The sequence below is a fragment of the Crassostrea angulata genome, chromosome 5 (assembly GCF_025612915.1).
Source record: "Crassostrea angulata isolate pt1a10 chromosome 5, ASM2561291v2, whole genome shotgun sequence".
In the NCBI taxonomy this organism is placed as follows: domain Eukaryota; kingdom Metazoa; phylum Mollusca; class Bivalvia; order Ostreida; family Ostreidae; genus Magallana; species Magallana angulata.
The window spans coordinates 57,031,738-57,059,051 of record NC_069115.1 but is presented as its reverse complement, the minus strand read 5'-3'; the positions used below and the strand labels follow the sequence as shown (position 1 = coordinate 57,059,051).

General features: G+C 32.0%; 2 protein-coding genes, 1 long non-coding RNA gene and 1 pseudogene across 7 annotated transcripts in view; 3 read left to right on the top strand and 1 right to left on the bottom strand.

The window, feature by feature from the left end:
- Positions 1–27,314, top strand: part of LOC128184926 (B-cell receptor CD22-like) — a 40,108-nt gene that overhangs the window by 9,444 nt on the left and 3,350 nt on the right. Inside the window, exons 7-8 of one of the 4 annotated variants that reach the window (XR_008243792.1) lie at positions 85–1,695; positions 1,981–3,705. The exons of 1 other annotated variant lie outside the window; for it this stretch is intronic. Coding sequence is in view for 2 of the 3 variants with exons in the window: in XM_052854566.1 (XP_052710526.1) it covers positions 85–381; positions 1,981–2,036 (353 nt within the window). In the remaining variant the exon portion in view is untranslated. Of the gene's footprint in view, positions 1–84; positions 3,706–27,314 lie in introns of those variants that run through there. 2 more of the 4 variants (XM_052854569.1, XM_052854566.1) reach the window with 2 other exon arrangements.
- LOC128184928 (uncharacterized) lies at positions 3,718–7,170 on the top strand (annotated as a pseudogene).
- On the bottom strand, positions 12,931–15,471 carry LOC128184934 (uncharacterized). The gene is made up of 2 exons (XR_008243794.1): positions 15,332–15,471; positions 12,931–14,929 (listed from the first exon to the last, which is right to left on the bottom strand). It is a non-coding gene; the product is annotated as an uncharacterized LOC128184934 (long non-coding RNA).
- On the top strand, positions 14,174–16,462 carry LOC128184927 (uncharacterized). 2 transcript variants are annotated; one of them, XM_052854571.1, is made up of 3 exons: positions 14,174–14,275; positions 14,594–14,864; positions 15,259–16,462. In XM_052854571.1, the coding sequence occupies exons 1-3, from the start codon at positions 14,209–14,211 to the stop codon at positions 16,445–16,447; spliced, it is 1,527 nt and encodes a 508-aa protein (XP_052710531.1). In that variant the 5' UTR covers positions 14,174–14,208; the 3' UTR covers positions 16,448–16,462. The 2 variants fall into 2 exon arrangements, with proteins under 2 accessions (XP_052710531.1, XP_052710530.1); XM_052854570.1 differs by lacking the exon at positions 14,174–14,275 and having other exon boundaries at positions 14,515–14,864.

The following is a 27,314-nucleotide window of genomic DNA, read 5'->3' as shown; positions in this document are numbered from 1 at the left end:
TGTAGCCAATCAGTAAGAAACCTTAAGAGTATTATTGTCTTATACCTCTAACACATCTATGACACAAAATTTGTTCAATATTAGGTGCACCAAGGCTAGATAAAGAGGTTAGATTGGAGACAATCACTGAGTCAGGTAAGACCAGGATTGTGATCATACCTGTTATTGCTCATCCATCACTTGTCGTGTCTAAAATGGTATGGCTTGGACCTGATAATCTACCGACAAACATCACCACTAGTGCAGTATTACAGTTTTCTGGCGTCATATACCAGCACCGTGTAATTAGCATCATTTCTGGTTTGGAAGACGAAAAACTCGGTGAATATAAGCTTTTGTACGAAAGAAAATTTCTAACAAGCGTTTTCATCAGAAAAGAAGGTAAGATATCTACATATACTAAATTATGATGACGGACAATACATAGAAATCACATATAAAAATATAAAATTAATGATATAGTCAACTACACTTAAAATTAAAAAAGATATATTCATGTTATCTTAAGCCAGTTTTATGATTGAAAGAATCGAAATATTTATTTGCTTATATTACAACTTTTGATAGCGTTATGGTTTTATATATGCTCTACTTGTGTAATCTAGTCAAGATTACTCTCGAGTGATTTTTTTACAAACATCATTATTCTAAGTTAAGATATGGTGTCTATCGGTAAAAGCATGAAAATCCACTTTTAAATTAAATATTCAATTAAAATATTGATATTAATATTAGTTGTCTTAAAAAAAAACATTCATACAAATCTTAATACTTATTTCAAGCAGTTTCAATTATATTTAGTAAATAACCTTTAATTTTAGTAGATGAGGTATACTTCCGATTAAAATTCTAACACATAATGAAAAATGTGATGGGAATCAATAGGTATCTGTATATATCTGTATAAATGATTTTATCTCAAGTCAAACGTATAAGCATAATGTTTTCTACATGTAATTAAAGATTTACATAAAGCTGTTGCTGCATTAAAAACAAATTAGAGCGAGATGCAATGCGTGCGAAATAATAAAATTTGTGGGATGTCATATATGGCTATAACTGAGATCGTCCGAAGCAGGTCACAACAAACCGACAAAACAAGGGACACATAACCTTTGATCGTTGTTCTCTTTGTTGTACTGTTATATCATGGCGCAAGCGCAAACGATGTCACATGCCGATCATTTCTTTAAAAAGAATACTTGTTTTGTCTTTCATTAGATATTTTTAACAGGTGCAGTGGTTGACATTTTTTTAAAACGCGTTTTAATATGATTGCTATTAGTTAGTAAAATAGCCTCTTAGTAACAAATAATTTCGTTTTGAAATAAGCTCAGTCTATGCTCCTCAACATAATTAATGGTGTTCCAAAAACCACAATAGTGGTCGTTTCAAATTAATTAGTTATAATAAATTTCAAATAGATATTAAAAGAGTGTCTTCGATGAGAATTATCATACTCCTCCATCGTGGTCGTTACATCGTCACATGATTAGCGAGAGTTCGCGTGAAAGTAGATTTCCGATTACATGGTTAAAAATGGTACTTGTGGTTATGTATCGGCTAAATTAAGTTGAGGTATATCAGAGATGACAAGGAAGAGCGAGGCTGCGGTGGAAGGCGAGAAAGATCTATTATTTGTTGTTGGCTAATTGAGTGTTATTTATGCGTGTTTGCACGTCATACAAAGAACAGGTACTGTCAACATTCAACATTTTTTTTACAGTTTTCCTAGTTTGCGTTATTGTTGATGTTGCATTTGATCTTGTTTTTTATATTGTATTCAATTCGGATATTTGGTTACTGTCTAATCTGGAAGTCACTTTTTTATTGTTTTGCGTCTGATATTTATTTTACATTATAATAAGTCATGTGTCTAAAGAAAATTGAAAAAAAAATATCCTTAACTCTTTAATCAGTTATTTTAACTAACATGTACTACTGCTTTTATATCAAAATATATTACAAAATGCATTGTAGCTCTACTTTGGATTCTTTCTGTGGAGCCAAAGTCTGAGGAAAGTCCAGCAAAATGAGGAGTACATCAATGCCGATAAATATGAATTCAAAAACATCTTATTTTTATGATTATGGAGGTAGCAATAATTTCACGACTGGACAGAGAGAAATTTCTTTGTGGTCAGCTGTAAGGACGCTTCGGTTGACTACGTCTAATGTCTCTCAAATAATTGTAGCAATAAAACGCAATACGTAATCAATACCCTTAAAATATCGATTAGATAAAGATAATTTAAACTCTCTTCTAGTTTAAAATTATTTTAATATTACTAATGGAAAATGTGGTTGTGTATTTTCAACTGTATGTTTATATAGACATAAGTATTTTTTGATACACTTAAAACGAATCTTAAGTGTGCTTGTAATTTGGAACTAAGACCGCTATTTCAATGTAACACAACACGCCAGAAAGATGGTACCCTGGAATATTGCAAATGCAAAATGTGTGTTTCTGTGCTCAAAGGATTTGCAAACAGTTTTGGTATTATTTAACATAATTAATTTACAAAAAATAAAAAGAAAAAAAAAACTAATCATAAATTATTAAAATATCATATTTTATCATATAGATATAAACATTATCTATTTTTGTTTAAATGATGATTTATAGCTTAGCAATGCATCATTTTGTTTACGTATATAAATAATGAGTGTGTCATTATATATTTATCAGTTAGGCGAAGTTTCTATGAAGATATCGTGAATTGCGCATATTTTTAATCCTGTAAATAATGGCTACCGATTAAAATACTACTAGCCTTAATGCTGCTGTAAAAATGTTCCATGGTGATTTTTATAAAGTACAATGCATATAATACAATGCATTAAAACAATTGTTAATTGCTTAAAAATTTTTTGTAGTCTCAAAGAGCTAAAAGTCAGATAGGAGGCAGGGCAAATATTTCAGGGACAGCTGCCTTCCGTCCAACTGCTGGAATGTACAGCGTTTTTCACACGTATAACGAAAACGGAACTATATTAAATATTCAAGGTTTAAGGTTACGGGCATTAAATATCCGTATGTTCTATTTTATCTACCACTTTGATTGCATCAATAAGATCAAATTATTATCGATTTATTTTCATAGTTTTATTAATTCAAATTTCTATCAACTTTTTGAAAACTTTAAAACAAACAACGCCATTACTAAAAACCGTAATCTTTTTTATTCATGCTGCCCTTAGAAACAATCATTTAATAGGGTTATGTCAAATTAAATTGAATAATTATTTGCACACCAGATTACCCTGTATATATTCACTTCAAATAAAAACACAAAAACTCTATTGGTTGCTTAAAAACATATAAAAAATAATTTGTGCCGTTTTTTCAAAAAGATTTGTTATGTTGTTATTTCTTTCCCTTTTATTTAGAGAAATATGTGCATATATTTTTAAAAATTTACCATAGATAGAACGAATTGTGTTAGTTGTATGTTGTACGCCACGTTCGTGTATTTATTTTTTATTTGTAATATTCACATGTTATCCTAATTCTTTCAACATTATGGGTTTATATACAAGTCATAGAGAGAATAAAATTAACAAAACATTTATTCCTCATGAACATCTATAACCATTGCAAATAATAATCAAATATGAAATGTATGCCTTTTCTCAACGATGTCTATTGTTATTTTCTAAGAATTTTCTTACTTGTGATTTTTCCCCATTTTTTGAGCCATACCCAAAAAAGCCATGATAAATGGAAACATTACCTCACTGGTTGACTGACATGTATCAGTAAATCAACTTCCACACCTGACTATTACTCCAAGCTTGTCACCTTGTCCTACACGTGGTTTGTCAACAACACTAAAGTGGACAAAGAAATCAAAGATACTCTGAGATTTGAAGTTACTAGAGGACACAGGTACAACAGGTATTCGTGTACAGCGACAGACGGACTGGAGTCTGATCGCAGTGATGCAGTACAGATTAATCCTTTATGTAAAAGTCTTTTTACATCGTGATTTTTTCATATCTTGTTAAATGATAATTTAAAAGTAGTTGTAAAACAAGGTAGTTCGTTATTCAGCTATTAAATTTCTTTTATTCTGTTTCTATTATTTAATATCTTTTTCACAGATTGGCCAGAACAACTCACTTTCAAACAACAGCCAAAATTGAATAAATATGATAAATTCACTGTAAAGGAAGGCAATGCAGACGGTCCAATCAGCTGACTGTAATCAAACCCTGTAAAATAACGTGGAAATATAAAGAATCAAAGATGACTTGTCACAAAATGGGATATAACTATTACGAAGCGTCAACAAGAATGTAACCAAAATCATTTGCTCATCTAGATGGAAAACTAAATAAGAGGAGGAAGACATTACACTTGACGTTCAATGTTTGTACTTTTATGCCATAACGTTGAATGTAGGTATTCTTTTTAAATGTATGCGTCAAATATATTGCTTTTTAATTTTTTTTCTTTTTGTATGCAGATATTGATGACCCAATTATTTATGTAAATGACGTATGGTTGTCAGATCGAATAACTTTAGATACCCAAGAGAAAAACCCGTTAAAAATATGGTGTTATGTTGAGGGAGGCCCAACCCCAACTGTACGACTTGGCAAATCACAGAACGGAGGGACTGTCATTTTGTCTGAGGCTAGGGACCACTGGTCGAACTACAGCATTGGTACAGGAGCTCAGTGTTCTGACACAGGGACATATGTTTGTTTAGGACAGTCTACAGATCTGAAAACCAATACTGAGGCCATTGTTGTAAACATTTTGTGTAAGAATTTTACTTTAAATGTCATCAATTCCTGTGCCAGTAATATTTATTTTACTTTATACATAAACATAAATGTAAATTATAATGCCTCTTAACGCGTTTTTCGTCGTTTGCTTGCTCGAGTATACCTGTTAAAGAGTTGAGCGGACGCTCGTTTTGTTGAATGATAGGTGAACCAAGGTTGGATAAAGATGTTCAAATGGAAACAATTACTGAATCGGTAAAAACCAGGATTGTGATCATACCTGTTATTGCTTATCCGTCTCCTGTCCTGTCAAAGATGGTATTGCTAGGACCTGATGATCTACCTACAAGCATCACCGCCAGTACTGTATTACAGCTTAATTGCGTCATCTACAAATACCGTGTAATAAGTATCATTTCTAGTTTGGAAGACGAAACATTCAGGGAATATAAGCTTTTATACGAAGGACAAATACTGACAAATGTTTTCATTAGAAGAGAAGGTAAATAGTTTCAATGTTATTATTAAATCATTTAATCATCTACTGAACAAACAATCACCAAGCTATACAAAACTGCCCTGAAACAGAGCAGAGCGTTGATCGTGAAAAGGTTATTGCAGCCTATGAAAATACATACTAGAGTTAACTATTTTAGCATTAATCCAACTCAGCATTAATCCAACTCTTGAATATTTTTTTTCTTTAGAAATTTCACGTAAGGAACAATTTGAACCGCAATTGTTAATTTTCATTAAAAATGCATTTACAAAAAGTACTTGAGTAGTTGTCCATTGAAATATTAAATTGACAATACATATAATTTTTTGTTTTTCAGAGTATGAGATGTCAAGAGGACACAAGGTTGTTATTGTCGTTCTTTCTACAATTTTGGGAATTACGTGGCTTTTCATAATAATATATTTACTCTTTAAAAAGCAGCTTTTGCTTTTACATAAAATCGATAAACGCAAGGAAGAAAGTCATCAATTACAGACCCAAAGTCTGGCACAACATTACGACGATTTGCAAGACACTGATGTAGATAAAAACTACACAGCCCTGGACCGCACAAATCAGGAATCTCCATACGAGGAGACACTCTAGAATTGGTACAATTCAAAACTGAGTCTATGTTATGAAACACGTGATCTATTCTTATATCTATTCAAAAGAGAACAGCAACCGTATACCTTGTCATTTTGAAAAGAATTTTATATGCTAGTATATGTAACTTAACAAAGAATTTCAAATTCCATGTTTGTTCAGATTCGATTTGCTTACGTTTTTTAAGCATGCCACTCTTTTTAGATTTCGATTTTAAGGGATAAATATCCAATATTTTAAAGCAATCAGTATTTGTTTCCTTGTTGCTATTTATTTAGTCTTTGTTTGAGCGTATGATATCTTGCCAAAATCTTGATTTTAATCGTTCTGTATTCACATTTACAGTTGCTTTAGTCATGTCATCTTCATCATATAATTGATTCTTATCGACCTTAAAGAATGACTGAACAATAATATGACTGCTTTCATTATTTGATAATTTACGCATTACTTGTAAATTAGATCACCTTAAGTATCTTAACCTTAAGTAGAATCAGCAAGTGTATGTATAGGAAAAACCAAGATTATCTTTCTCATAATCATTATCATCCTTTTATTGAGATTGATATACTTTATTATGTAAAAGCACCACTAAGGTGTAAACAATTGTTGCTTTTCATTATTTATTGTTTTCCTTGAGCTACACATTTAGAGTCCATAATTTCATGGGCTGTCTTTTACAAAAGGACTTATAACTTACGACCAAATTAAAGATTGCTTTTTAATCAGAAACTAATGTTTGAATTAATGTATTTAGAATTTAATTATAGGAATTAAAATAAGGGCATAATATTGGTTAAATGCAAATATTGTTTATCAAAGATCATTTTTCAAAACAGAAAATAATTGTGACTGTGTTGCAAAAAATTATTAAGGCTCACTCAAAATATACGTACTACGTACTACTTTCCTGGATGTTCAAATAACTTAAATCACCTCGTAAAATATATCTTTATTATAAACAAAATTAAGAGTCGTGGGCATCAGAATTCAAGCTTTGTCCGACTTCCACTGTATGGAGCCTGTAACTTTAGCTAGTAAATAAGGGTTAATATTAAAAAATGGAACTATAAAATATAGTTCATATCATGGCGTGTTTGAAATAATCGTCCGTATTTATCCAACGAAATATCAATATTTAATGGATTGAATGGACTTGTACATGGCAGTCCGGATAATGATAACACTTTAGTACAAAAACGTGTTCCTCTATAACACCCCTGCGAATATTTTCGGAATGTTTTCATTATCGTTGCTAAGTATGAAATAAATCTAGAGGTGCTCAAATGAAAGCTCACGATCCTTCGCCGAGATTTATTCAGTTCCTGTGAAATTTTGGGCGAAAGTATAAGTCTTCGGATAACATTCTCAAACTACGTAAGTACTGGTCGTTTTTTTCATATCATATCCTACTTTGATTTGTTTAAAACATGAAAAATATAAGGATATATGACTTTTTTATCAGCTAGCGTTATTTAAACTAATGGATGATATTCAGAATTATCGTTCGTGTTCAACCACTTTTCACGTGGTTAAAATATAAACATTATTTTTGCTCACTAAAATCATAGCCATGTTTGTTGCTTTTGGTGTGTATTACCATGGTTTTTAAAAAATAAATGGGTTTCTGTTTTGAATTAAATCAACTTGGTATATCAAGCCAATTTCAAGGATCGTTCTGCATAAAGTAGTACAGTCTTTTCCACTATTAATGCTATTAATAGCTCAGGCGGGGATCGAAAATTATTCATTAGGAGGGATCGCTACCAAGCATATTAATTATTGCATGAGCAGAAAAACCTATATTTTTTATTATTACATTAATTTGTAGACTTCATTTTATCCACCGATTAATTAATATAAAGTTTAAAATCAATAAAAGTCTAGATTTTATATTTGACGACAAGTACCAAGATAGTAGGATAGTGGATATCAGAACTTGAAAAACAATTTTTTTTAAAATTATTTTGAATGGAAAAAATGATTAGGTGTCAATAACATGATTGATTCAGAAATATACTGACAGGTGACTCCAAATGGGACACATAGAATTATGTATTAAATCCCTCAGATTATCATAGTTCAGAAGAATTTTACAATGTACAGATAATCTACTGAAATCTCTTTTTGGTGTAATAACAAAAAGTAAAGCCTCAAAATTTTTGCAGATAGGATCTGATTACTCAAGAATATTTCAAAAATACTCATAACTTTTTTTTGGAAAGAATTATTACTGACATTTAGTGAATACATTGACATTGTACATTGACATAGTACAAAAATCATCAAATACAGTAAGCTGCTATGGCTGGAATATTGCATACTGTATTGGTCTTTATTTAGTTTCTATTATTTTGTTCAATTTTTCTCTTTAATTCATCACCCAAACACAACTAACATATATGTATTGCTAAGAATGAAAATACTTTCAAAATGATTACTAGTGTATGATTTTCTGAATGAATGTGTATATGTTTGTCTTTGTATCTTCATATTTTGTTCCATAATTAATAAAATGTGAAAAAAATAAGATTCTTTGATATAGACTATCAACGATTTTTACTGCAAATCTGAAAAGATCAAATAAAACCACGTGGTCTTAATTTAAATGACAATAACATTCGCAAAAACTATCGAAATATAACAAAAGCCGCATGCCCAATGTTGTGTGAAGTATCTCCGACTTTCGCACCACGATGCACCTGTTTACAAAGCAAACTCCGCGACCAAGTATTTGGAGGCGGAAAAGGTGACTGTTTTACCAAAGCCCACCCCCTCCCCCATCTCTGTTTTTTTTCAGATTTAAAAAGTCTCTGTAAGGCTACAAAAATTGATATTGAATATCTGATGAAAACAAATGCAATGGTTGCCAAAGACTATGGTATAATTAACAACTTTCCAGATTTCTACAAACAAGCATTTGTATGCTATAATTTATGTAAAGATGATACCCAAACCAAAATACCTGCCTTTTCTACCGAATCTTTTTTATTACAACCTATTTGGTCAAATAAAATATTTAATTCTAAAGGTAAGACAATCTGCTTTGAAAATTGGATTAAAAGCGGAATTCTATATGTAAAGGATATTTTTGAAGAAAATGGAACTTTTAAAAGTTCGTCGGATACATTCGATACATTGCGCAAAAGAACAAACTGGCTATGTGAATACAAAATAATAAAACAAATTTTTACCAAATTGAACTCAAATATGATTTTTCAAAACTTCCATACTTACAAACAAAACAAATACCAATAATTTCCCATAAACCCAACACCAAAACTTTTTATTCAAGATTGATAGAACGTAAATTTCAAGCACCTTGTACACAATCTAAATTAGAAAAAGAATTTAAGTTCGAAAGCAAAAATGTATGAAAATCAATATACACACAGAAAATTAAAAATACCAAAGGCAAAGCCTTAGCTGAGTTTAATTACAAACTACTGAACAATCTGTTATGTAACAATCTTTTAGTGAGCAAATGGAATAAAAATATCACTGCTAAATTCAAACAATGTATCGAAATTGAAAATTCGAAACACCTTATTTTTGATAGTTTTGATGTAGGAAAAAATTGGAAAGCGGCAAGCGAGTGCTTAAATTTTGATATTAATTGGAAACATATTGTTGTGGGGTTCTACCTGGAAGAAACACAGGTCACCAAATTATATAATTATTTTTTGTCATTTATTGCATATAGAATATACAAATGTAAAATGTATTGTAGACTTGAAAATTTACCCGAATCGATTTTATTGATAAAACACTCATTCAAAGAGTATTTTAAGACACACTGTGCAGTTCTGAAAATTCTAAAAAAAAAAATACAAAAGAAAATGAGCTTTTTCAACTTTTGATATCTAAACTTTGATATTTGTGATTTTTTTCAAAATAATAATATACCCTATACAAATAGGGACTTTATATGTGTATTAGCTCTTTACCCGGGGACGTAGTGATGGACTGTATGCATATGTATGTGTTATGTCCACCGGGTAAGCCAGGGTTTCAACTTATTTTACTACGTAAACCAATGAATGTAACATTCCAATATTTGCATGTATTATTATGTTTTCGTACGATACATTATGTGTTATTATGTATGTTTTATTATATTCATCACTGTGTGCATAATAATGTTTTCATGTACCTATATACTAGAAAATGAATTATGATTTCAATTGAAATTCATATCTATGTATAAGCTATCTATGACCATAATTTTGTAAATTGTTTTATATAAAATTAATAAAAGAAGAAAAAAAAGGTAGCGACATTGTAGAGAAAATACACAACCCGCGTTAGTGGGTTATATAATTTTTTTCTGCAATGTTCACTACCTTCATAACCCGCATGAATCATCAAAAGAAGCATTTTAATGTGTATATTACAATATGTAACATCTGTGCTTTAACTAATTAATAAATTGATTATGAAGTTTAAAAAACACAAACAAACAAAACACTTTAACACTTTCATTAATCATAATCCGCATGATAGAAGCTAGAATTTATGAGAGAGAGAGAGAGAGAGAAAGAGAGAGAGAGAGATGAAGGGGATTATTGTTAAATAATGCAATTGAGAATACATGTACTACTTGTGATAAAATAGCTTCTTCGCATTTTCCTGTGAAAGATTTTTCTCTATATAGCTTAGCTGTGGGAATATTCATCTCTATTAAATTGTTTAATTTTATTAGCAAGTAACTATTTAGATAATTCATGTAGTTTTTTTCCTTTTTTATTTAAAGTAATCAAATATTTATGTCAAATGCATCAAAATTAACACATGTATTTCGAATTTTAAAGATGAATAGGAAAAGGCTTGTTCATAAATATCAAATGACGTTACTTGAGATTAATGGAAGTACTGAAGAACTGACGGGAGTTGATTTTGTCGATGTTTATTTATTTTAAAATCGATGATATGTTATTTTGTATGACAAGTACATGTATTTTCTAATTTGAATTACGCACATTTTTATAATATGAATTTTTGGACTTTTTCGACAAGAATGTCGAGAAACCCCCATATGAATAATGTTAAATAATTCAAATATAAAATTAATTCAATCAAACTATGTATCAGTGATATAAATATTTATCAAAAATTGTATTGATCCAAGCAATATTGAACTCTAGTCTCGTTCAACCAAACGCTCGGCTGACACCGTAAATCTCCGACAAGAATTTACGGAGACAGCCGAGCGTAGAGTTGAAAGAGACTATATTGAACTCTGGCGTAGGAATACATACGACTACAAAAAATATTCAAATTGCTCGTACCATCTAAAATCTGACTATTTTCAAGGTATTTCTAAATAAGTTTCCTTGAAAAACAATGCTTTAGCATACATTACATCGAATTCATCAATTATTTTTAAGAACTAAGTCTTGTCAGCAGCAATGATTTGTGCTGAGGTCCAAACACTGTTTCACTTTCGGTTTGTCTGAGTAACTGCATAGGAGAGTTGATTAAAATCAACTGCCAAAAATGACACAGTACGTGTATGTATAGATTCTAAACACACATTTTCAAGCCTTGACTATAGTCTGTCCCAAGATTTTTTGGATGCAGATTTTGCACGATTACTCGATAATTATACATATCACTGAGTTAAAAAGATATCCATTCAATAATATGAAAAATTTCCAAGACATCTGCTATATTCATAGTTTTTCAAAGTCTAACAGTTAACCTACACAGCCAAAAATTCGATCCTTACGGGAATTTAACATTGGAGAAAATGGCTACCACTTCGGCAGGGGCCTGTCATTATTCACATAAGTTCGTGTCTATACGTAATTTTACGTTTGTGACGTATGTAACGTCGCGCACGGTGATCGCGTTCACGCTTACGTTCGGAAAGTTTCTGTACTTGCCGTTTAATTTAACACATCTGCTCCGAGAATAACCAAAAATATAGGCCTAATATAGTCTGCTTTTGACTTTAAAAAAAAACCTTAAAAACAAGAAGAAGAAGAAAAAAAAAGATGCCTATGATTAAGGGTGGGAAGCCAGTCAAGTGTATGGAGGTAAAAAATTTTCTTGCAACTCGAGTTTTTCCGATTATATTGCAAAAAGGACTTCATTGTTTCCATTTATTCTACAGTATACACGTTAATGATATCAACGTAGCGTAATTTGAAACCGTTTAACGGTAAAATCTTCCATCCAAATGTTTTATTTCTCCATTATTTCTTTGAGATTAATACAGTATTTTGAAAACACATAGGCCTACCTTGAAATCATCGTTGAAACTATTCCTTATCCTCAGAAGAACAACACAATTATCATATTTTAAACGTCCATAGCAATCCAAAAGCAAGACCATATATCACCACCTGGACATAACACTGCAAGATTTGAATTTCAAGTTACATCCTCAACGTTTTCTTTGCTGTCTGCTTTGTATGATGTCACGAAAATTTGACCATGACCTTTGTTTAAATACCAACAGGTACCATGTCATTTTAGACCCCAATTAATTAAATCCGTATACATAAAGAATACAGTGAAGTCATTTTTGTAAATCTGATATATCATGAGCCATTCACAACTTTCAATAACATGGAAATATTTTGGATTTCTTAAAAAAGGTGTATGGGGGTGTAAAATACAAGTTGTGAATGGACAAAGTTATATTTATATTACTGTAACATGCATTGTTCTTGAAAATCACTTCAAATGTTATAACAATATGAGCTATTCACAACTTATAATGATCAAAATTATGCTACATTAAGTTGTGAATGGACAAACAATTTAAATGCACAGGCGCCTGAGGTTCATTTTTTTTTTTTTTTTTTTTTACATTTTTATAATAAAATAATTCCATGTACTTGTCCATGTTCTATAATTAATATAATTACATGTATTATGTACATGGAATTATTTTGTTAATATAGTACCAGTACATGGAATTATTTTCTTGTAAAAAATATTTAAAAAAAATATCAGGTACCTGTGTATAAATGCTATATATACATCTTGATCTTGATATATATAAGATAATTACATTAATGTGCAAAAAGCATTCTTTAATCAGATCAGTTAATTTGCATAAACAAACTGCAAGGGAAATAACAGCTTTAAAATTTTATTTCAATGAAGGGTTTGAAATTTAAAAACATATTAAAAATGAGCAATCATTGAATAATATTCATCATAAATCAAAATTTTCACATATTAAAAAAATTGCAAGTGCCAACATCTGTTTTCCATGAAAAATACTTTAAAATAGTAAAGGGAAAAGAAGAAAAACTGATATTCTTTGGTTTTTGAGTGTATATTCAGGTGTACTATCATATAGAGAGTCAGACTGAATATATTTTCAACAAACATAAGATACTTGTCCTGCAAAATTTAATTTGTAATGAATAGAATAAACTGGAATACTATAAACAGGTATACAACATGGAGCATTTTTCTCAAAATGAACAATGCAATTTGACATATTTTAAAATAAATTTAAAATAAAGATACCCCTCCCCCCACACATTTTTGGGGACAGTTTAAAAAAAAGTAAGCTTAACCTATAGAACAAAATTTTAAAAAGGTTAAATTGGCAAGGATTTTTATTTTCACTTTCAAGGTCTGGGGTGCCAACCAAGTTCCTAGTATCACAGTGAACTTTTTAACATAGCTGTTTATTACTTAATACAGGTATATCTATGTTTGAAAAAGGCAAATTGATCCGATTCAGATATATGAAGATAACAGTGTGTTTAATGTTAAAATCATGCAATCTTAAAGCGTGTGCAGTAATGAATTTGACATCATTAAAATGCTCACATAGAATTCGATGTTTTTTGCTTTTCTGTAGGTTAATTTTATACATGATTAGGTATTGAATCAAATGAATACAGTGACGTCGGAAGCAAATTGAAAGTGGGGGGGGGGGGGCGCTAGACTAATCATCAGAAATCTGACAAGCAAAAAAAAAACCTAATTCCCAAAATCATGAAAATTCTAATCCGTTTGGGAGGGGTATAACTATTACTCCAAAAAAGAATCTTACCTACCAAAAATTTTTTTTCTCTAGAATCATGAAAAATTCCTAATCCCTGGGTCCAATTTTCAATATCACTTTTGATATTTTATTTGATATTTAAATTTATGAACAATTATGCTTGCTGCGAGAAGAAGTGGGGGGGGGGGGGCGGGTTGGCCCCTCCCTGAATGGGGGGGGGGGTGGCCCCTCCCTGATGCTATATGCCTAATGGTTAGGACTAACTTTGCAAAAGCCCCCAGCCCCCTGCTTCCAACACCTATGCAATGATTCTAGTGTTCTTAATCTAAAACATGCATGTTCTTTTCTACAGCCTACAGATCTTTTAAAGAAGATATATGAGCATTTTACCATGGAATGCAAGCAGGGGAGGGTGAAGAATATCAAAAACCCTTTGAAAAGACTCTCACTCGCAACTGGTAAAAATAAGTCTTTGTAAATAGAAAACTCATTAAATTCCTCTCAAAAATCGATATCCTTTTTGATACTTTGGATGCATTTTTTTCCTAAAACAAATGATGAAAATTAAATTCAACATTGGCACAAAGCACCATGGATGACAACTTACATTCACAGATAGCAAGCCAGTAGGTTCTCTGAGTGACTTAGCTTAGAGACCTAAATTTATAAAATTGTTAGCATGAATTTGTATTAATCCATGCAACACAAATGTTTTGTTTACATGGTACATGTACTAGTAAATACATATTTAATAAAATCTGTTTTTACATCTATAGGAATATCTGAGAATACTCTAAAGAGAAAAGTTATGCAAGACCCAGTTGATATGGTGGTGGAGGATTTGCAAGTCCCTGCTCCAAAGAAGAAACCTGGACCCGATAGGAAGCTGGATGACTTCGATGCAGACCTGGTGAAGAGGACCATCCATGACATGCAGTTGAAGGGCCAGTACGTTTCATTGCGCCAACTGTCGGATGTTCTGGTAGAAAAGGGAGTCAGGCTCTTCAAGTCTTCATTGGGGAGACTCGTGAAGGATCTTGGGTTCAGGTAAGCACATTAAGACAAATCACTTTGTCATGACGTAAAACTGAAGAGTCATATGCACTCTAGATCTGAAAAAATAAAAATTACAGGTAGACTTTACTTTAGCATATCATGGCCAATTAAACATGCCTCACAGGTCATGACGGTCCTGGAATACCATAGCCCATAGATGGACCTGTCAGTGAGTGTCATGGTTGCATTTAAAGCTTCATTATTGGTGTCTACATCCTAACATGGCAAATTGACAATATATCTTGTACTTAAGATGATATTAAAAATGTAAAATTTTAACAGACTATGATAGACAAAGACCAATGACAATAAAACATTCGAACCAAAATAAAATTATGTGATGAAAGATGATAGGTGCATAACAACATGATATCCTTTTTTTCAGGTTCTACAAAGCAGGTTCCAACCAACGCTACATTGGAGATCGGAATGACATCGTAAGTATGCGACATACTTACCTGAGGTCCATTAGGAAGTTTAGAGAGGAGGGTCGTCCTATTGTGTATTTGGATGAGACTTGGTTGAACACCAATCATGTAGCAAGGGGAGATTGGGTGGACTGTCCTAGGACATCTACCTCTGCCTTTGAGTCACATCGTGGAGGTCATGGGCGTTTTGTCCCATCTGGGAAAGGCTCTCGTCTGATAATTGTGGATGCAGGTTCTTCGGCTGTGGGCATGATCCCGGGATCCGCTCTTATTTTCGAGTCGAAAACAGGCAACCAGGATTATCGCGACGAGATGAACTCGGAAAACTTTACGAAGTGGTTCACTGAGCAGTTGCTCCCTAACCTACCGGCTAATTCAGTCATAGTGATGGATAATGCTTCCTATCACAGTCATCTAGATCCTGAGTCTAAGTGTCCGACTTCGTCGACACCGAAGGCCGAGATCCAGTCTTGGCTTGATAGAAAGGGTATCCATTACGCCCCGGGAATGATCAAGGCTGAATTGATCACATTGGTGAAGCAACATAAGCCTCGTCCTAAATATGTTATAGACGATTTGGCTTCAAAGGCAGGTCACACAGTTTTGCGTCTACCTCCCTATCACTGTGAGCTTAATCCTATTGAGTTGGTCTGGGCTGAATTAAAAAGTTTCGTCGCCAGGAGCAATTCCACATTTAAGAAAGATAAAGTGAAGGAACTCTTTAATCAGGCTAGATCAACTTATGGGGTTGAGAAGTGGCGTAAGGTAGAGAGTCACGTGATAAGAGAGGTCGAAGAAAAACTGTGGAAACTCGACGGAGTCCAGGATGAGGAGGTTGCTCCTGTGGTCATAGACTTGACGGACTCGGAAGACAGTGACAGTGACATGGACACAGATTCTGGTGATGACGAAAATGACTCTGACTCTGACGAATCCATGGGCTTCGTTGAGGAGTCTGACAATGAGGTCACTTGTTGCATATGTGGTGATTACAATGCTCCTGGAAAGTCTCGAAAGATTGTTTGGGTTGAGTGTGAGGTGTGTAAGAGGTGGAGTCACCGCATATGTACCAAGCCCTCTCTAAAGTCAGGTAAGTGTGTCCAATGTTGGATCGCTTTGTATGGACTGAATCCAGCTCCTTCATGAGCCTTCCCATGGTCTCTGGAGAACTGCTCCCTTTTAAAGGTAAAAGAAAGAAAATTAATCACTGATTTACACCTAATTTCATAATTAATTTTCAATTTTCAAAAGTGGCGTACCAGTATTCTTTACATGTAGTCCCACATAATTTGGGGGAAAACATATTTGAAAACATCTTAAAGAATATTTTACGTACCGGTAATGTAGCTTATCTTTTGTTATTCTGACAGAAACACAACATTCCAAATATTTTAAAATGTTGTGTCTTTAAGGTCAGACGCAACCTATCTTCAATTATTTTGTAAAAACAATTTCTCATATCCGCAGTTTTCGTGGATTGCCTAAATTTTACAGGTTCATGGGGACATAATTTCGTGTATTCTCTTAAACCTACGAAGGAAATATGACTTTATTACCCTTATATATTCATTTGTGGAAGATGTTGATTCGTGGATGAGAGGTACCCACGAATTCAACGAAAATTGAGCCACCACGAAATCTAATGATTCCACAGTATATGTATTATTTATTAACGAACTGGTAATTTAAACTTTTTTGGAAATTTTGTATCAGTGATTAGTTTCATTTCTTTATTCATGGGACTGCTATTTATAACTAAGCATCTTTAATTAGTTTTTTTACAGGTAAATATGATAATTGACAAGTATATTTTACCTCTCTTTGAACAATAAGGATTAAATAATATACTGAATACTGTTTGAAATAATTTTTAAAAACTTTAATCCTTCTCTTCAACAAATATTCATTCTTCGAGTTTGTCTCGACTTTCATAATATTTAAAACAGTAAAGTTGTCCATCCAGCACCCAGAGTACTAGTATTGCTCACATAAATAAATATTTTGTATACTTTTTGCTACGAGACAAAATATCATTTGATAAATCATAATTGATGCATCTGAGACCTATTAATATATTTGAATTTTCAAAGGGGTATGGGCCCCTACCTTCTAGATCTGTCTTGTAGCATGATGACTACAAATGAATGATAAATTAAATGTGCTAATAATGCATGCTTGTTTAGGGTGATCAAACATAATACAACTCCCAAATTAATCTACAAATGATTTCTACTTGTACAAATGATCTTTTCCATCCATTGTTAATCTTTTTCATTGATTTTAATGACTATATATATGAAGATGGTAAGTTATAAAAGCAGTCCCAATACTGAACTAGTATACCTGACTTTTGAGAAGTGAAACTTCAACTATTCTTCTTCTGCATGTTATGAATGGCTTCGTCAGCAGATCTTCATCTATAGTATCAATCTTCCTATAGCGCTCAGCTCTCTCTTTGTAACAGGGACTTCCATTATAATACCTGTATATATGTTATTCAAGTTCAATCACAATTATGTATTACCAGTAGCTTCCTCCCCACACGTTTTGTAAATTTTGTGATTAATATGAATTTATAAATTAAATTGATTTAATTACATGTAATGACTGTGATGTTGCAAATCTGTGATTGGTTGCTTACTTTACAAATACAAGTAACCTCTTTTTGCTTCTTTGTTGTTGAATTTGAAATAGTAAATTTCAATAATAATTATTACATGTAATGACTGTGATATTTCATATCTGTGATTTGGTTGCTTACTTTATAAACAAAAGTAACCTCATTTTGCTGCTTTTATTGTTGATGAATTTGAAATTGTAAATTTCAATTATATTTATCACATGTAATGGCTGTGATATTTCATATCTGTGATTGTTTGCTTACTTTAAAAATACAAGTAACCTCATTTTGCTGCTTTAATTGTTGTTGAATTTGAAATTGTAAATATCAATTATATTTATCACATGTAATGACTGTGATATCGCATATCTGTGATTGGTTGCTTATTTTATAAAAACAAGTAACCTCATTTTGCTGCTTTAATTGTTGTTGAATTTGCAATTATAAATTTCAATTATAATAATTACATGTAATGACTGTGATATTGCACATCTTTGATTAGTTGCTTAGTTTACAAATACAAGTAACTTCATTCTGCCGCTTTGTTGTTGAATTTGAAATTGAAAATTTCCATTATTAATATCACATGTAAAGACTGTGATGCTGCACATCTGTGATAATATAATATCAAACATCTAATTTTAACTTCACATCTATCATTATAAAATATATTGTTAATGATTATCTTTCACGTTATAATGAAAACAAAAGGTTTGATCATGAATGACCTCTGTACAAAATAAACATTATAAAATTATAATAACATTTCTCCTTGTTGTTTTTTTTTTTTAAAAACTATGTTTAATACTATAATGTAGATGCTGAATGGGATTAATATGGATATTAGCTGTAAATTGCAAGTTGCTAAAAATTTTAATAACAATTTCTGCTTTGTATACAGGTACTTGTAGTTCAGCAATATTTTGTCCTATTGATGACTTCTTGAACTAATTTCAATTGATGAATATTCTTGCTGTTCAAAATTTTAAAACAGCTGGCATATTAATATTGATTTAAATTGTTCAGCTTGCTCGAATTAGATGACCTCTGATGTTTGTAATTGGATCTTGCATAAGGCCAAAGTAAAATTATTGTTTGTTTGGAATTGCCTTACACCTCATTGAAATTCCCCTCCCCCATGATGAAATTTTATTTGCGAAAAAGAAGTTTTTATATGGAGATTTTTCTTTTTATCAAAATTTGATAAGATAAATTTCAAATTTGAAAAAAAAATCCCCATCCCCTCTCTCCTGGGTCTAGAAACCTCCATGCGGCAATTCTAAACAAACTTTTTTAAGAATGGCATAAAAAAATATATAATTCTATAACATATTAAAAGAAACTATTTCATTAATGAAATTATATTATCATTTAAAGCCATAAATGGAACAGGAAACAAAATACTGCAGATATCAAATAATTCTTTGGCTTATGGTTGGTAATTTACATGAAACAAATTATCATACATACATGTATCTTGGCCTGGTTATTATAACCATTAATAACAGTATAAAATTAAAATAAATAAATACAATTCTATTTTTAAATTTCAAAAGTAAGGTAAAATACATGTTTAGAAATTGAACTAATTAATCAATAAACAATTAAAATTTTAAGCTGTGGGTTAGAGAAAAGCAATGAACAAAATTTCAAGAAGAATGCTCCTTTATAATGCTGATTCTTTGAATGTTTTTCCACCCCTACTTTCATTCACATGATATAATCATTGGCCCACAGATTTACAAGTGTGCCAATGTCAAATTAACAGTAGGTTATTGTCAAGTTTGTGAGGATTTCAATCTATTCCTGTTTAATATATTAAGTGATTGATTTAACGGTATGTGTTCAACAAAAACTCACAGGGGTACCCTACTTTCGCTTTCGCACTGCAGATTCATTTATAAACAAGTTACAACTGAAGTATAATGATTGCTCTTATTATCAAACCATTTACGATACATAGAACAAAATATTAACATACCTTTGTTAAAAGCTTTCCAGTTGCGCTGTCATTGAAACGTTCACAGTCCCAACAGTCACTCATCATGCTTAAAATGTCAGCGCATCGTAACTTATACGTATCGATATATAGGTCATCATTAGTTGTACTGCATCCCACTCGGATTTATGTTTTCCTGACTTCGAATTTACAAAAGGATAACTAACAGTCTCGCTAAATAGCTAAATTATCATTTATATTTGCACAGATTAAATAAAACATTATGTTTTATTTTTTTTTCGATTTATTTTAAAGCGCATGAAAAATAATAACTACTCCCTCGTACGCTTGGCAGCAATGGCCGAAATTAACATTGTAAAGTCCCGTAGACTTTGAAAATCGGCTCATACATAACTAAGGGAACATTTATGCGGTCAGTTACCTGTTATTTTGTTTGGAAATTTTTGTTAGCGTTTAATTTTATTCATTTTACTAAAAAATTCTCTGACATTTATTAAAAATTGTCAAAATATCCCGGAACCGAGAACCTGGGACAGACTATAAGTGAGAATAACTTGAACCATCAATAAAACCCCACAAAAAGTGTTACAGCAACTTTAGTACATAGTTTCCTTGAATACGTTGTTTCGGTTTAACGTGTTCTTCATATTGGAAATTTCAACAAAAAAAATCAATTAGTGAATTTTCTTAAACTCTCGTGCACATTCCCAAAAATATTGAAATGAGAAACTTTACGTGTGTCCTTGGCTTTTGGCATATGTTCATTGATGCAATTCCAACCCCCACCCCACCTGCACCCCACACCTTCAAGATATTAGATGTTTTTTCTCACAAGAATTAAGGCAAATATAGTATGTTGCAATTTCCTTAGTGTATACTATGTAAGTATGAAAATAAACGGATCTTCTCAGTATTTTGGTGATTTTCCTAAGTGTATGTTTCTATTTTTGAATTTAACTCTTCCATGTTTTTCCTAATGCAGGAACTGCTCACTAAATATTTTAAGAGATATCCACTTGGGGGCAGTGACTTTTCAGTTTTGTAATGGCGTCGTTTCTGACCTTTTCCTGGCATGTAAGATATCAAAATCGTTAAAAAACCAGGAAAACTTAAGATGTTCGAACTAAATTCTATGTTGAAATATCCGTGTAAATTCTTACTTCTTTCATTTATATTCATATCGTTCCTTACAACAAAATTATACTTAATCATCACATGCATGAATCACTATCTGAGTTTCATGAGAGAGAGAGAGAGAGAGAGAGAGATAGAGAGAGAGAGATTTGACAAACACAATTTGTTGATAATTTTACCAATCACACTGGATTTATCGTCTTTGTTGCTAAAAATTATTAGGTTTTAGATGCAGACGCATCTCCATGCTTGTAGATGGATGAAGAAGGTAGTATGTACATGTACATAATGTGCTACATTTTGTTGATAAATAATTAATCTGAATACATGTACAGTTTGCCTATTTACATGAATTACCGTCCTCTGTCTTTCTCCAGAGACGTAAAATTTCATCGATCGGCTTTTGGAGCATACACCAAATAGTACTCAGCGGAGAACGTACTCTAAAACTTTTATAACCTCGGTTTTTAGAGCCGTACTCAGTGGAGCACATACTCCAAGTACGGAGTACGAGCTGGAGTACGAATATGGACAAAGTTTTATAACCTCGGGGCCTGGCCAAAGTTTAGTACTTTTAATTGAAAGAAAGAGTTAAAGTATCAACGATTAATAAATGTAGGTAAAAAACCAAGTGTGATTATTATTCTTTTTAAATCCCTTGTTAATAGAGGTTTTTGGTGTAAAACGACTTTTTCTGTCGACGATGTGGACGCTGTTTAAGCATTAAGAAGAAGTGTATTGTAGAAAACACTCTCCTTATTGCGTTTCCTGTAAAAGCGGAAATAATTGTATTTTACTAAAAAGGGGTAGGTGTGTACTCTTCACGTAAATAAAAGTTGAACTTTAACTATACTCTGTTTTAGAATATTAGCAAGGCAAATTATTTTTGGATTATTTGATTAATTATAAATACCTCAGGATGTATTTAAAAATATAAACAATCAAAAGAGGTCTCCTCTAGAACACCTCTTCTTGTTGCCAGGTTTGATTACATGGCTAAAGTTCTAAAAGGACTTTTGCATTGTTAAAATATGTACTTCGGGTGTTAACTTAAAACAGTTATCTGAGATGTCCCGAGTTAGAATAGAAAAAATAAACATTTCCCATTTTCAAATCTCCGTAAGAAAGTTATTTTCCATCTTGTGAGTTTCTACGGGTAAACACATAAAACGTGTCAAGAAAAAATATCCTGGATATGGATGAAATTGACAAGTTTTTTTTAAATTTTTCGTTAAAGATTATCAATAATTGACGCTAACAATTACCAGACTATACAGAAACAAGCGTCTGTACTTCATACACCCAGAACAGAATCATCTTACGTTCATCCACGGGAAACAAGTTAAATTCTTTATAAGTAGGGCACAAATAGGAAAATTTTCATCATAATCTTATTGGTTGATAAGTTAAGGAGAAGATAAGATGAATTGATGTAGATTTGCTATTGATATTTTGCGTGTGAATAGCTCCTAAAATGCTGTTATTCATAGCTCTGTACATTATACATTGTGGAATAAGTCTTGTTCAAGGTAAGGCTTTATGCTTTTGATATAGAAGCTCACAGATATGAGTTCTTGCAAGTATTATGTTTTTACCGACAGTATACAGTAACAAGAGGCCCAAGGGCTATATCGTTTACCTTTGCAACATTAGCCTCAACTCTGGTCAAATCAATTTCATGGCATTAAAGTCAAATATATTGAAAATTTAGTATGGTATGTCTTGTTTATAAATAACTTCTAATTTTTATGCACGTTCGCTGAGGTTAAACATCAAATTCCATTTCTTGAAGATTTTCAAAGATCTCTATTTACTTTAATGTAAATATTCAATCAGAGCCATTGCAGTCCACCCTATCCCCCGTGGATCATTAATTAAATCAACTTGAATTTAAATTATCTGTGGATGCTTTCACACAGGTTTCAGTTTTTCTGGCCAAATTGTTTTTGTAAAGAATATTTTTAAAGATTTTAACTAATTACAACAATGTAAAAATGCAAACCCTCCTAATAGCCCCACTCTATTTTAGGAATCATGAGTTTAGCATTCTTGAATCTTCACTACCTGGTGTTACTTCCATTGAGGTTTCAACTTTTCTGGTCAAATGGCTTTTGAGAAGAGTTTTTAAAAAATGCCTTACAACAACTTTCAATAATTCTGAATTATCCCCCTTGAAATAGATTGTGGCCCTTCATTTTTCAAAAATTGAATCCCCTTTATTTAGTGATGCTTGGTGTCAAGTTTGGTTAGATTAGTTTACCGACGGATGGACAGAGGGACGAAAAGAAAGACAAATGCTGGACACAAAAAATAGAAAAGCTCACCTGAGCTGTGAACTAAAAATGAAAATTGTTTTAATGGCACAAAAGTTATATTTGGAACAGACTGACGATGGTATTCTACTTTAAATTCAATATCTGACAAGTTCTCTTGTGTTTATTATAAACATGTATCCATTAAACTATCTTTGATGTTTATTCTCACAATTTCTGTTTTATTTGAAGGTCAAATCCTACAAGAATCAACCATGTTCATTTCGGGCAATGTGATATTTACATGGACATCGTCAAACGATTCTGATTATGACGTCCTCGTCTACAGAGACCGCGCATTCAGTTCCAAGTGGATACGTGTGTATGATACACAGTACACTGTGAAGAATGTGATGTTAAATTATTTCATCGAATTATTTGTAGACATTAGAGCAATCGTATCATCTGAATATAACATAATGACTTACAACGGTTTGTTTTTATTCTTAAACCTATATTTTCTTGTATTTATTCTACCGAGAAAAAGACGTTACCACTATGATATTTTGTTTTCGCACAATTGATTTAGAACTTTAAAATAACAATCTCCCTTTTTATTACTCTTTTGTTGCATTCATGGACCGATGTTATCAACATTTGTTTCGTATAAATATTCTTTTAACTGTTAGCTTCGCAAAGACGCTTAAATTCAAATTATAGCGAGGGTTTTAGATTTTAGTGATTTTTCAATCAATAACTGATGAATAAATTTTATTTAATACTTCAATTTGAAAAACTTTTGTAAAATTTGCCCATATTTGAAAAATGATCAAATTTTTTTTCACTTGTAAATTAATGTCGAACATCACGTGGATTGGCTTTTTAAAAAAAACTGAGATTATTATTGCTACCACCCTGGTTCCTACATATAGCATCTGCGTTTACTAGTAGTTTAGCTGCATTTACGCATGTTTGGAATTATGATTACTGAAAAGGAATTCTGGGAAATATTCACTTGTACTCCAGCCAATTTGTATGTCATCTTGCACTGTACGTAACACACTCTTGTTGTGTGACGTGAAAATAACACAGAGCAAGTTTTATTTTTGTCATGAACAATAATGTTGCACCATCTTTGATTGAATGCACTACACGATTGAACCTTCCCGTACATCTTTGGCAGAGCTGATTTTTTTCTTTTATCGGAAAGAACCAAGGATGTGCAGTTGGCGATCGCCTTCTTTATTTCTGTTGACTTTACAAAACAATATGGTGACCAAACCTTTTTGTTCATTGTGCTTTATAAAGTATATATTTTATATGTAAGGTTTTGATCTTCAGCGAAGACTGTTAACTTTATTTCGCCTTACCATATATAGGTTTTAATAACCAGACAACCTTTATTGTTTCAACTTTCTTAACTTTACAGGTTTTTAACTTTGGTAAAAACATACATTTTATTTTAATTTCTTGCGATGTTTTGTCATGATTGCGTCAAGTTTAGAAACCAAACCAGAAAAACAAAGACAGGGATATTGAAAACAACTCTTAATCATTTTTTTTCTGTAATTATTTATAGCCAACTTCACTAGGTCTGTAATCTTTTTCAGAAAAGTAGCATGTATCAACTAGATCAATAAAAAAAAGTTACGAATGTAATCTATGAAAAGAGAGAAAAGTGAGATTTTTTTTAAGTAAAGCTATTCTTGTTTTTTGACAACGACTTATTACACCACTGCAGATGTAGCTCTACAGAAAAAAAATCGGAGGTGTGTTCAACAGAGAGAGCGATCACCAAAATTTGCGTTGCAGGTATAGGGAATTTTGGCATCGCTCGCGAGCCCTCTTTCTCTGTTGAACATGCCTAAGGTCCATATTTGCAATTTACGGTGCACAAAAAGCTATGTTGTACTGATAAACCAGATTTTCTGATGTATTCTGTAGAAGGTTAGCAATAACATTGACTTGGTATTTATATCAAACAACAATTCAGCATTGACCTATATAATTCATTGAATAGCCATTCATTGCTCACTGCAATCTACTGACCCTATGTAATCTGTGCACGTTTCTCTTGAGAATAATGTTAAGCAAGAAGTAGATATTTACATTATACCGAAAATCCAAAGTCATGTTAAAATGGCTTTCGAATATTATTCAAACGATTTACTACTGATCCAATCTCTTTACTTTTAAAACGCTAATCGGAAAAGTGTACAATTTTTTCACATGCTGATCAAAGTGTTTATGTTTACATGTAAACAAGCCAATTCTTCTCCCCTTTTGGTGTTGTTTATAGGTTGATTGTTTTAATGTGCAAATATATCTTTTTTATTCTTTAACAGTTGACATGCGCGGATCCAGAAAATTTTTCCAGGGGGGGTGTCCGAAGGATAATTGTGTTTGCCAGGGGGGGTCCGAGGCATATTTTCGCGATAATTTTACTATGTAAATTTAATAAATTTTCATTTTCCAGGGGGGGTCGGGACCCCCCCGACCCCCCCCCCCCCCCCTCTAGATCCGCGCATGGTTGAGCAAAGGATTAATGAAGTTTGAGTGAAATGTGTATATTTTAATTGCGAGAACAAGATCTACTGATATAAAGTTCAAAAAGTCGTAATGTGTTTCAGTAATGTTAAAATTCTGTGTGTTTCATAAAGATTTTCTGATAGCAGAACAATTCATTTTATTTATTTTTATTCATTTTATTTATAATGTATCTCACATTTAATCAATAATTTTTAGTCTCCAAAGTTAAAGCTCAGATAGGAGGAAGCGCGATTATGACATGGACAGCTTCATCTTTTCCATCTACCGGACAATACCACGTCTATCACACGTATAAAGAAAACAGAACAATACTTAGTATAAGGAGCAGCGGGGTAAGTTATGAAGGAAATACACAAACAAGTAAATACACATACACCTCCAGACCGTTTAATTCCACTAACATCGAGTTTGAGATAAGGGACATAACTCTGGAAGACGCTGGATATTACAATGGCGGGATGTCTGCTGAGGCAGCGTGGTCAAGTGGCGGTACTGTACTGATTATATCAGGTAAATGATTTCATTAACATCACTAAATATGTTTTTATTTCCCGTTAAAGCCTTTTTCACACTCTCAAAGCACGTATGTTCCAAACTACATGACTTTACTTGCAAAAAGTCTATTAGAAAAATTCAGGTTCCTATACATTTCACTCCTTGCATTGTTTTCCAAATTTTCTACGTCATGTTATTTGATCATACATACTATTTTTATCAACTATAAATTACTACACTTAAAAGTTGAGTCATAAATCTCTTTTTTAGAACTTATTATTATATAATAGATATAAAATGTTTTGCAACAAGACAGTGGCGTTAATAAAAAAAAAAGGGCCTCATCTATTAAGATGGAATTTTACTTAATTTATAGCACAAGGAACCATAAGAATAACAAGATATGTATATATTACCACACACACACACACACACACACGCACGCACACACACACACACACACACACACACACACACACACACACACACACACACACATATATATATATATATATATATATATATATATATATATATATATATATATATATATATATATATATATATATATATATATATATATATATATATATATATATATATATATATATATATATATATATATATCCATTTGTTATTATCAAATGTTTTAAAAAGCGATGTTTTTCAATTTTAAGCCAAACCCCAAAAACCAGAAATTAAGGGAAACCTTACCACAAGGGTCGATATATACTTAGAACTGACATGTATCAGTAAATCAACCTCCGCTCCTGACTATTACTCCAAGCTTGTCACCTTGTCCTACACGTGGTTTATCAACAACACTGAAATAAAAGGAGAAGTCGAGAAGACCTTGAAATTGAATGTTACTATAGAACACACGTGCAACAGGTATTCGTGTATCGCGACAGAAGAAGGTCTGGACTCTGATCGCAGTGATACAGTACGGACTGACCTTTTATGTAAATAGTCCTTTAACAATATGTTTTATTATATTTTATT